The 12,793-nt window shown below is 32.9% G+C and overlaps 1 protein-coding gene across 1 annotated transcript; it reads right to left on the bottom strand.

Moving 5' to 3' along the window:
• Positions 1-602: 602 nt before the first annotated feature.
• LOC112637133 lies at positions 603-7,577 on the bottom strand. The gene is made up of 12 exons (XM_025406136.1): positions 7,565-7,577; positions 7,323-7,497; positions 7,075-7,208; positions 6,732-6,934; positions 5,713-5,789; positions 2,745-2,803; positions 2,457-2,606; positions 1,987-2,250; positions 1,750-1,824; positions 1,431-1,645; positions 1,078-1,231; positions 603-989 (listed from the first exon to the last, which is right to left on the bottom strand). Exons 1-12 carry the CDS (start codon positions 7,575-7,577, stop codon positions 844-846), a joined length of 1,665 nt encoding a protein of 554 aa, XP_025261921.1. The 3' UTR covers positions 603-843.
• Between the last annotated feature and the right edge of the window lie 5,216 nt (positions 7,578-12,793).

Raw genomic sequence — 12,793 nt, 5'->3', positions numbered from 1 at the left:
AAATATAATTCTTACTCATTATATTTTCTCTATTGTGCGCCTTACATATGAACAAAATGTATGTTGTTACACATTTACACATAGTTATATATATGCATTTGAAATGTTTATGTTACTTAATGTATATCCACATTGCGTGTTTATTAGGAATTAATAGGTATCATTTAGAGGATTAGCCATATTGTAATGTTATTTTATTCTTAAGTTATTTTTTATATTTTTGGCAAATATTATATAACAGAAATTACATAAATAATTAAAAAATGTATTAAAATCTTATATTAATGTATAGTAATTATATATCACAAGTATATATTTATTTTTTATAAATATTTAACATACATACACTTGAGAAAAAAAGGATAAAATAAAATTTCAAAGATAAATAATAATTTTACAATGTCATGCTGAATATCAAAATATAGTCTGAAGTATCATGAAATTTAACCTACATCATATATATATTTCAGCATTTGCTAAAAAACAAAATTTATTATTTTAGTACTATAAAATTAAAAAAAAATATGCACTCTTGTATATAAATATAAATATATATGTGTGTGTGTGTATGTATATAATATATATAAATAAAATAAAGTAATATTTTTTATAAATTCTATAGCAATGGCAAAAATTATTCAAGTTACTAGTCATATATGCATGTGTAAGTGATGTGTACATGTGTGATATGTATATGTAAGATTTGATTTGTTTTGTACTACATTTGTACACACTGCACTTTTTTTTACATTGCACATTTTTCACAGCATTTGAACTCATATTGTTACTTATAAGATAATTATATTAAGAAAAATATTTGAAAATCAATTTTCATTATTTATTTTAATTTTCTTTGTTATCACCTGCGTCTGCTTCATGTCTATATTTTTGTTCTCTTGAAAGCCTTAATTTGCTAAGACGGAACCATTCACTCGCTGCCTTTTGAAAATGTATTTCTTGAAAATTGTAATGCGTCGACAATACTGCATCTTAAAATATTTGTATAAGCAAAAAAATAATATTCACATAAATAAAATATATTTGAAATTAATTGAATAAGCAAATGGAAGTACTTACTTTGAATTACTGTTATTAGTGAAAGATCACAAATCTTGAAATTGTTTCGTTGGCCTAACCAACTGCACTTTGTACCAAGGTGATTTGTAAAAATTCTTTTGAATATTACTTTTACGTTGTCTGTTCCACCACCAATACGTTTGACATACATTATCTGAAAATATTTATTAATTTTAACTACTAAAGCATTTTTGTAATATACAATAACTGCTTTTGCGACAGAATCAAATTGATCCAGAATAAATAGAAAATTCAATGATATTTCAGATTTGACCAATCACAACGCAGGCTCATTTTATTCTGGATCATTTTGATTCTGTCGCAAAAGCAGCTAATATATCCAAATAACATACAAATGCTTTTTTAACATTCTCGTTTTCCATAGATTGATCAAAATGAATCAATTGATCAATTGTTTTTATAGGCAATTGATCTTGTATTATTTGTACTTCCTCTCCATCGGAATCATTTTTTTTCTTTCTATTCTCGAGACATTTCAGTCGGATATCAATACTTTTTACGTACATTTTTATTAACGTACATTCTTGTAGAATTCTTTGTACTTTGTCTGCAATATATATAAAAACATGCAAATATATAATAATATATAAAAAGGTAAAATGTAAATATTAATGTAAATATTAATGTAAATATTTGGAAGTTTTTTCTTACTGTAGGTATTTGAGCTGACATCCGTGACTGGTTTTTGAATACCAGAGGTAACTTCTCTATTTGGACGAATTGGTTCTAAATCACACACACACACACACATGCAAACATAATAATATATAAATAAATATATAATACATAATAACATATAAATAACATATATACATACACCATGCAAATATATATATATATATATATATATATATATATATATATGTATGTATAAGAAATAAAACATACCTTCTATTTCAAAAGCTGGTGGTGTATATGTTGAATTAGACGCTATTACAACAGGAATCTCGTTCAATGTTATGACATTGCTATTCTGATTGTTTTCATTAACTAGTACATCTGTACAAGAAAATTCTCCATTGCAAATATCTGTTGTTGAAGAAGACAGAATAGAGTCCGGTAGCTTGTCATGTGATACATTAAGTGTTGAAATTTTGTAATTTTGCTTAATCACATTGCTTTTCTTATTTAATTGTGGAGGAGGCTTATAACCTGTAATAAAATATTAATATTTAGAAGAAAATTATTTTAGTATTACGTATTATATAACTTTCACTTCTCTATTGTGTTGTAAAATTGTATTTATTTTTATTATTTGAAAAAGTATGCTATAAAATAAAATTTCATCATAACTAAAATTTAATAATTTTGTTATTACTATTTTTAAATGGAACAAACATAATTTCTTTTCTTGTTACATTTTGATTCTAAATCTTCAGAACTTTCACTGTTGTCGCTGGTCAAAAGCTTTCTTTTTTTTTTTCGCTGACCTTTCCCACGAAAAACATTCTCTTCAGTAGAAGTGCAGTTGCTGTTTTCGGCTTTTTTTCTTGCCAGTTGCACAGTTCCTATTGAACATAATAATTTATTTTACGAGAGAATTTATAATTTCTATTTCTATTTCTCAATAAAGAATAATTTCAGTTAAGCATAGGAAAATTTACTATAATAGTTTGCACAATTATTCATAACAGTAAAATATATACCATAAAATCCTTCAACCTCTACGTCATAAATTTCCCATGTTGTTGGATCAGGTGTTACGCTGTAATTAATATATTGTGATACATTTTTAACTTTGGGCCACCAGCATTTATTTTTTTCTTCAGTGAGCCATGATGATGGTATCTCTGAGTAATCATTGCTTTTTATAAAATGCACTACAGCAGAGCTCGGCAAGAACTGCACATTTCGGCCGATTTTCAGCTGGCTCCGCCTAGCGCGTCCCCCCTTACCTCGCCGTCCCGCGCAAAGCCTACGAGCCGCTCGGCGCTCAGGAGCGGGCGTATGGCAATAGCTTTCCACGTCACCCATGAGGTACTATTGTTGACGCGTTTTTTTGAAGTGGTATCCTCAGTAGACCTAATCCACTGATGAAACGACCCTTTAACTAATTGCACGGAATTATAAATAATAATTGATATGATGAATATTTATGACTTTCGGGATTTTTTACAAGCGAGATCAGAAACATTTATTTGCATACGGCATGTAGCGAATCGCATAAGACGTGATAAACTTTATCGTCTTATGTAATTAGTTAAAGAGTCATTTTAGTCATCAGTGGATTAGGCCTACTGGGGATACCACTTAAAAAAAAACGCGTCGATAATAGTATGGGTGACGTGGAAAGCTATTGCCATACGCTCCTGAGCGCCGAGCGACTCGTAGGCTTTGCGCGGGACGGCGAGGTAAGGGGGGACGCGCTAGGCGGAGCCAGCTGAAAATCGGCCGAAATGTGCAGTTCTTGCCGAGCTCTGCACTACAGCATAGGAAACCATATTTCTTCTTATATTTTCTATAGCATACCACAAACATAAATTCCAAAATTTCTATATTAGTGTGCATATTTTAGTGTGAATAATGATAATAAGTATATTATATTAATAAGTGTATTATATATTAATAAAAATTATGTATAAAAGGCAATATTACAAGATCTCCAGATTCTGTTTCAATAACGACATTCTTTTCACGCACTTGATTTATATTTACTGAATTGATAGCAAACATGTCAGTTTTAGATATCAGAAGAATAGATAAATTGATAGAGTTACAAGGCGTATTAAAGAAAGATTTCCATTTTGTAACACATTTACCAGAGAAGGAAATATGATTTTGATATAAAATTTTTTCCACAAAGATTACTGATCCATCATGTAGAAAACAACAATTGTCAAATTCTTTTGTAGATAAACTAAATCCTGCAAATTCTATTTTCTCGATCATGTCATTTTGTGCATGTTTAAAATGAATAATGGGATATACTTTTATTTCATTTTTTTTTACTATTTGTGCTGTTTCATGTAATCTGTTGAATACTTGTTCTAAATAATTTTTTCCTATATGTATTTTACTCTTTAATTTATATAAATAATTTTCAAATTTAAATGCACTAAATGAATCCAATGGACCAAACAAGGCCACATCATTTGAAAGATGTATAAGATTGTGTACATTATATGAAATGTGTTGCACACCATATAATTCACCATAATTTTTTACAAAATAAATTAATAATTCCTGTGCATATGATCGGTGACTAATACACATATGTGTATGACAAAGTATTCTAATTGATACACTTAAGCATAGAAAATGTTCATAAACACGTTTTGACAAAACATCTTTTAATAATACTGGTCCTGTATAAAGTATAAACAAACGGAACTCCGTAGCTTTCCATCTATCGATTTCAAATAAGCTTCGAGGGTATCTAGCGAATTCTAATGGTATAAATTTTTTCATATTTTTGTATGTATCTGAAGTACTTTGTAGTAAGTGTGATTTTATTCGAACATGCATTTTGCCTCGTACCCAGAATTGCAATAATCTTTTCATAATTCCTAAGCATACTAAATGCATATAATCCAAGGGTAATTGCGATACCAAACCGATGCCTGTATTTTCAAGAATAGATGATATACGATGATGCTCAGGTTGCATTCTGTTTTTAAATGACATATCTGTTCGAAGAGAGCATTTGTACTCTAGAAAAACAACCCTATTTTCAATAAAGTCACCTTCGCATATACATTTTGTACAGTCAAAATATCCTGTATGATTTTTTATTCCAGCGATAAAAGCTCTTGCTGGTGCATCGCACACAAAAGCATTTATTTTTACAGGAATAAGTTTTTCATCTATAAATATACCACACTGATTCTTTATAAGCAACATATCTAAAACTAATGGCTGTAAGAAAATATTTACATTTTCTGGTTTTTTGGTACCATAATAAATTCCAACTGTGAATGGCTCAGTATACAAGGCATTATCCACTAGAGCAGCTAAAATAGGCCAAAATTGCCCAGAAGAACTTTTGGATACAGGTAATCCATCTATATTAAAATTTAAACATATTTCTTGCGGTAAATTAACATAATGTTTGTATATAGAAGCTCTGATGCCTTTTTCTAAACCAAAATGTATATATTTGCCCTCTTCGAAAATATGTGTAATATTCGACTGTATATTTCGTGGTGTTTTCATTAAAGATCTGACATCTTTTGGCAAACTTTTATGATGTTCGTACTTTTTCAAAATTTTTAGAAGATCATTTGCTGCTGCATGACTTATATTATATTTTAAAATCCAAAAACGTATATCATATGTAATATCATGTGTCGAATCATTTTGCATTTTTACGGTAAAATTTTCGTCGCTTTCGATATCACTTAACGATTCGAAATTACTGTAATCACTTTTAGATTCAATACCATCATTATTAAGATTCGGTATAAAAGCAGCATCATTATTAACAATACTATTTGTCGATGCATTTAATAATTCACTGCATCTTGTGAGGTTAACCTCTTCATTTGTTAGGTTAACAATACGTCTACGCTGTTGGCGAACTGATAAATCACAAAAATCTTTTCTTTTCGACATTTTTACGCACTTTAAGATTATTATTATTAGTATAGTATAAGTTATTTAAAATTTATATTTTACCTCAGATATATTTTGCAATCATGTGCGCGATACTTGTGAATAACTTTTAATGCGACTGCACAAACGCACAATTCGTTCTATCACGTCCAATTTAAATATCACTTATATATATCAGCTACAAATACGATACATATCGTTACACAGTTAATGATACGTATCAAATAGTAGTATATTTACGTATCTTTTATATGATATTTTTACATATATGAAATGTATTAAACAGAACACATTTATGTGTCATATACATAAATTAGTTACATATCAATGATACTTCCCAGATACTTTCTGGTTATATAACAAGAAATATCAGTTACATGTGTGTTTGCTGGGCAGCGAAAATGCTGTTTACAACGTAATTCGAATCATTTTATTTTTACAGAATAATAACAATCAAAATAAAAATAATAATAAAACTAATAATAATTATTACAATTATTACAAAAAAAATGTACCTGGGATTCGAACCCGGATTACATGGATGCGAGTGAACACCTTAGTCGACTAGGTTACGATGTTCATCATTAATAGATATATGAAACTTATATTTAAGGTGTATTCGGGAGGGGGGGCTTATGTTCAAGAGTTTAGGTTGGGTTGATTTACATACAGAATATCATTCTAGATTATCTGTATATCAGATCTAATTTTATTCAATTAAAATCGCAAGATAAGAATGGAAAGGGTTCTTAGAAAATTGGCTCTGGGAGGAGGGAGGACATTACTTTCATAGCGTGAGTAGAGCCATGGCCCGGGGCGCGGTGGAGGGTTTGTCCGCCCCACCACTTTCCACGATGGAGAGAGACAGCATGCGGTTAGAAAGAGACGGAAGCCCACAAGCGCTATCCCCACCACTCCTATATTGCCCCCAGCGCTTTGCATTGCATGCGCAGTCTATTTGTATAAGTCTATGCTGCAGGAGTACATTCAGATGTGAGCTGTTGTTTTAATGCCGAAGTTTTAAGTGCAGTCTCCAATGTGCTTGCCAATGAGGAGATATTTTGGGAAGACTGAACCATTACTCTATCCACTTCATCAATTGTTTCTCGCTTCCTCTTCTTAGATATGTCTGTTGATGGTGTCTTTTTGTTGATAGTTACATTAGCAGCCAAGGTTTTCAACGTGCTTACAGATATATTGTCTGAAGTTGATGATTTGGTTGAAGCAAATGAAGGAGAACATGCTGCCATGGAATGCACTGCAGAGAGCTTTTCATCATTTGTACCTTCAAAAATCTGCATTTATTTAAAAACATTAATATGACTAATATTCCAAGTTATCAAAATCCAACTTATAAACGCCAGTCAGTATATAATAACTGTATGTAATGTGCGCTATAACTTCTCACCTGTTAAAGATTCGCACAAGTCAGCATTCCATATATGCTATCATTAGAAGTTTGTTTAGATAAATATGTTGAAGATGTCGATGGGGCAAGAAGTGAAGTTTGTGAAGCGAGAACTGTTTGGTGCATAGACCGTTGATAATTTGATGTTGTTCTATATAAACAAATACAATATGTTAGTTATTTTAATTACTCATAATTAAATAACAGACATTTAACTACTGTTTTTTACGAAGCAAAAATATGAATATAAAAATAATTTACTCACTTTCTAGGTTGAATATAATCAACAAGAAATATTAAATCATCATATAGTATCCAATCTGATTCATATTGCACATGATCTGCACCCGCACCAGATCTTGCCTGCGTTTGTATAACTTTTCGGCACTCTTTTCGAAACTTCTGTCGCAAGCGATAAAACTCCTTTTGTGCAGCAATTCCTACGAACACACAATACAGTTATTAGTATTTAAAACTTCTATTCACCGGCCACATACAAGTCCTAACCTCGCTTTATCATTATTATTTATTCCACTTATCAGTCATTGGTGGTATCAATAATTCCCCAATATTGGCCCATATCAAATCTTTATCACCTTTCTTACTATATCCCTTCAGATTTTTTTTATACAACACAGGATTTGCTTTCACTAGTTCTATCAATGTTCTCCACATGTTGATTTGCGTTTCCGATACATCATTATGATCATCATCAATCACATCTGCTTCATAATCCATTTTTTTCAAAGTTTCACCGAACTGTCAATTATTAATAAATAATTATTAATAACAATTATTAATAAAGCAATTACAATTACAACACTTCTTTTTTCCATGTCGAAAACTTTTTCTTATACGACTAAAGTATAAATATAATTAATATAAATTAAAAATATAAATTCAAAAAGCTAAAAAAACATATATATCATATATTCTCTTTATATTTACTTTTTTTAAGTTATGTTAATACTTAAGATTTTTTACTATATGTTTGTCTGTCGCTATTGTTATTGCGTATATAAAAAATATTATTTATCACAGTATTTTATACTTCTATTATATTACTACCAATTATATATGTGCAAAATAATAGTGAAAGATGAATATAGAGTGAAAAATCTTAAGTATTAACATAACTTAAAAAAGTAAATATAAAGATAATATAATTTTTAATTTTAGGTTAAATTGTACTGTTATTCTCGTTTTACCTAAGCTGCCATATTGAACTGTACCGTTGCACTAACTCAAGACTTGGGGCAGGCAGTAAGGGTAAGAGTAAGCGTAAGAAATAAAAATAATTCATTTTGCTTACGCCCTTACTCTAGCTCTCTTAAACCGGAAATAGCTCTTTTACTTCTACTCTTACTTCTTACGCCACGCTTACTCCACCTATTGTAGACGACGCTAAAAACTTTAAGGAGACATGAAGTTAGATAAATAGGTCGGAATTTACTAGGAAATAATTTAGGGATTAAAAATACAAGAGAGTGACGCCAAGCATCCGGAAAAAAGCCCGTATTAAAAATAGAATTATAGATGTCAAGCAAAAGATGAAGGTATTCTTCCGGTAAATAAAGAAAGCATTTTATTGTTTATTTTATCGTATCCTGGAGATGTATGAGTCTTTAAATTGCGTATAGATGAAATTAGTTCCTGAATGGTGAAAGGATCGTCGAATATCTTACAGGAATAGTTAGATGGGAAGTCATTAATGAATGAAAAAGAGCGATTAAAAGCGGATGGAGGGCAGAGGGAGTCAAGTGGTATTTTGAATAGATAATGAATGAGCAGAATGAGAAAAAGGCAAGACAGCAGGCTCAAACTGGCGAGATCTAAACCGCTTAATAAATCGCTACAGGTAAGAAATGGGAGTATTAGGATTAAGTTTGCTGCAGAATTCTCTCCAACCCCTTCTCTTCTCCGTCCTCAATGTTCTCCTAATTACAGCTTCTTGCTTTTTAAAGGCAAGGTAGTTTTGGAAAGTGGGTTGTTTTTTGAAAACAGAAAGAAAAGAGCGTCTAGTGTTGACAGCCTGCTGGCACGTCTCATTCCACCAAGGTGATGGAGGAGAAAATCTCCTTCTCCCGTTTCGGGGAGGGGGCTCCTCGGATAAAAATGGTTTTTGAGGAGAGGAAGGCCAGTGTCGAAGGAGATGTTCCGCAAAAGAATTATATTTGTGAGCCGGACTCGACGTCGAGTCGCTGAGAATTTCTCTCAACGATCCCAGCGAGGAGCAAAGATTCTCAACAAACTGCTCATCCAATGACTTGGAATGTTTGATTCTGTGGGAAAAAAAGGATTTCCTAACAGGTGGGCGATTAAAAAGTATGGCGGTTGGAAAATGGTCGCTAAGAAAAGTGTCTTCAAGGACCGACTACTCACAAAGGCCAATGATTGAGGGTGAAAAGAAAGTCAAGTCAATAGCCGAAGATCTCTGTCCCGGACGCGTCATAAAAGTAGGCGAGCCATCATTTAGGCAGGTAAAAGAAGCCTCAACAGCCGAGGAAAATAACAATTCACCCTCATCATCCGAAGGTCCATCACTCCATTCAAAATGGTGTGCATTAAAATCACCCAACAAAATAACATGTGAAAAGGAGCGACAAAAAGAAAACAAGGCGTCGTATTCATTCGAGGAAAGAGAGCCAGTAGGGTACCTATAAATAGAAATTATGGTGAGATTATAATTAGTATAATGAATCGAGATGGCTTGAGTTAATCTACCCTCGAATGAAATAGAGTTGTCTAAGTAAGAATAGGACAAGGAGGAACGAATCGCCAAGGCGAGGCCTTCTCCCTGACGAGTGTCCGAATCTTACGAAAGATGTCAAAGCCATGTAATTTAAAACGTGAGTTAATGGTCAACCATGTCTCAGAGAGTGCTAAAACGTCATATTCCCCAAACAAAGTAGGGGAAACGTCAAGTTTACTTAAAATGGAGCGACAATTCCACTGAAGAACAGCAAGGAGCGTCGAGACCGAGCCACCAGGCGAAGAAGGATCAGCCATTACGCGGGGACCCCCAAAAGCTCCATAGCCGGCACAATCAGAAATCTGCTCATCAGTTCGGTCACCACGTCGTGAATACCAAAAAGTTTGAATATCGGTTCAAGTTTTTCAATTAACGTACATATCACCTGAGTAAGCATATAAAGCTGAGAAGAGTCCAGCCCCAAAAAGCCCCGAATCAACGAGAAAAAGGGTGACGAGCCCGAAGCCTCCCCCATGGCCTGTCACCAGAGACATGAGGAACCCTGCCATTAGGGAATAGCAAGGGAGGAGAGGGGCCAGAAGTAGAAGGACCAGCTCCCGAAGGGGAGGATACCCAAGCAGAAAGACCGGAAGGCAACGACTCGTCCCCATCAGCTTTGTTATTAAAATTAAAATTGAAGTTGGTATTACTATTATTATTATTTTGATCAAAAAATCCCGTCCCCCGCTCCCCCCGCTCTCATCCGAACTCACCATAGGATCTCGAGGATCCAGAGGGCCCAGAGGGGGGTGTGACGTCCCGCCATTTTAAAAATTACTAGATTTAGTTACTATTCGCTTATCCATCTTGCTTCTTTATTATAACCACGGAGTAAGAACGAATATTCGATTTTATTAATTATAATCCGAATTTATTCATTATTATTACAGATTTTAATTTTAATATATGAATTATAACATTCAACACTTGCTTACCGTTCCTATTATACACGGTTATTTAACCTGCTAATTAACTATGTACCCCTTAATCAATACATAATAAGGACTTTTTATACATATTAAATTTAAAAATTAGGTTTAAATAAATGCGACCAAAATAGATAAATTACGTAAATAAGGTATTTCAAGGAAATTATTAGATTAATTTTAAATGAATAACTACCAAACCATTTTAACTCTTTGAAATGCTTTATTTAAACTCATTATTAATTCACAACCAGTGTAAATAATTTCCTTTATATGCTGTAACTTAAATTTGACTATTTTATCTAAATTGAGTTATATTTCTAAATCTTTTCTAAAATATAAGGGAAGTTATACATATAACGATTCTATAATCTCAATACCATTGCGTTAGACATTAGTATTAAAATTAAGAACGAATAACTTTTGCGCGAGGTAATCAAAGAGGAAGTCATAAATATGTCAAACATCGACTTTTCGGAGACGTCAACCGACACCTCCGATGAAATTCACGCGTTACCCTTTGATCACCGCCGCGTTTCGATGAAAAGATATCTATGTCTAAACAATTGATAAGAAAGTCGGTGGTGCTTCCGAGTACGACGTGGTCCGATGAAGAGATCACCTTACTCGAGAATTCCTTTAGCAAAAGATCATGCAAGTAACAAAGGAATTACCAGTATATAAACCCCGGATTTCGGGCGCGAAGAACAGTAGTAATAATAACCATTCAGTAGAAAGGACTTGCTACCAGTCGTTTTGTCAAGTGTCGTTATTATTCGTATATCCTAGCTATTAATAATAATTAAGTTAATTTTTGTCAATTTGCTATTCCTCTCGGTGGACTTCGAATAAAGAGCTATAATTGTGCATATTTACCGTGTCCATTTTTTTGGAAAGACTGAGACCTCCCGTATACGAAGGCGACTACAATCAACAGAATTTCATCTCGGGGTGGTAAGTACCAGATTCTTTTATATTCTTTATTTTAATCTCTCGTTTTCAAATTCAATTGTTCGTTCACCTTCCTTGCATTCATTATACCTCCTGAAACAAGAAATAGAAGATTAAATAAATAAATAATAATACTGTCAAGCACCGGCATGCTGCTGATAGTATTCCTTTCCTAATCAGCATAAAATCGCAATACCTTATCATTTTATTCTGGCAAGCGTCAAGATAATCATTAATTAAAATTATATAGCTCTCATCCGTTAAGCGTCGAGTACCCCCCTTCCTTTAAGATCTCTCCAGGCATCCTCTGTCATGCCGGAGACTTCTGCATTCTCCTGTCTTTACCCCAAAAGGATTCATTATTAGTTTAGCCGACCCCAGATTTCCATCGTCTCCGGGCATCCACTGTTATGCCGGAGGCATCCTAATTTCCTAAATTAATTCGTTAATCGGCGTTTCACGGAATATATAAACGAAATTTGAAATTATATAATCTACTGCATTCAACTCAAACGTCTTTCCTCATACAGGGAAACAGCATCTTCTCGGTGCCGCCTGAAAACCTTCTTGTTCTTTCTCCCTTTTCCTGTCGCTTCCGGGCATCCTCTGTCATGCCGGATGCATCCTAATTTCCTTATACAAACTCTGTCATCCTAACGTTACTCCACCTTAAGAGTCCCGTCGTCCCCGGGCATCCTCCGTCATGCCGGAGACATCCGTATCCTTGTAAATTACTGACGTTTTAGTTGAACTAAATAAAAAGAAATATATCTTTTTCGTTATTGTAAAATTCGATCACTTGAGCTGACGCTAATCAGATAGTAACATCAACAAAAGAGAATATCCACTAATTTCCTCAATCAATGGTGAACTCACAACTAAATTCTAAAAAGAAAAGACATAGAGCGGAAAAAATAACCAGAGAATATCGTGATATCTCTCGATTCCGTCGATATCAAAGAATAAAAGCAAACTCAAATTCTAGTTACGTAAAATCCGTTAGAAGGGTCTTCTTCCCTGAAAGTTATATATCAGCTCTAAAAACCAAAGCTAAATTTCTCTTTTATTTACTCCTAAAATTTATATCACAGAAATTCTATCAATCTA

The sequence above is a fragment of the Camponotus floridanus genome, unplaced genomic scaffold (genome assembly GCF_003227725.1).
Source record: "Camponotus floridanus strain SB8 unplaced genomic scaffold, Cflo_v7.5 scaffold134, whole genome shotgun sequence".
NCBI classification, from domain to species: Eukaryota; Metazoa; Arthropoda; class Insecta; order Hymenoptera; family Formicidae; genus Camponotus; species Camponotus floridanus.
This window is presented reverse-complemented; position numbering and strand designations above follow the sequence as displayed.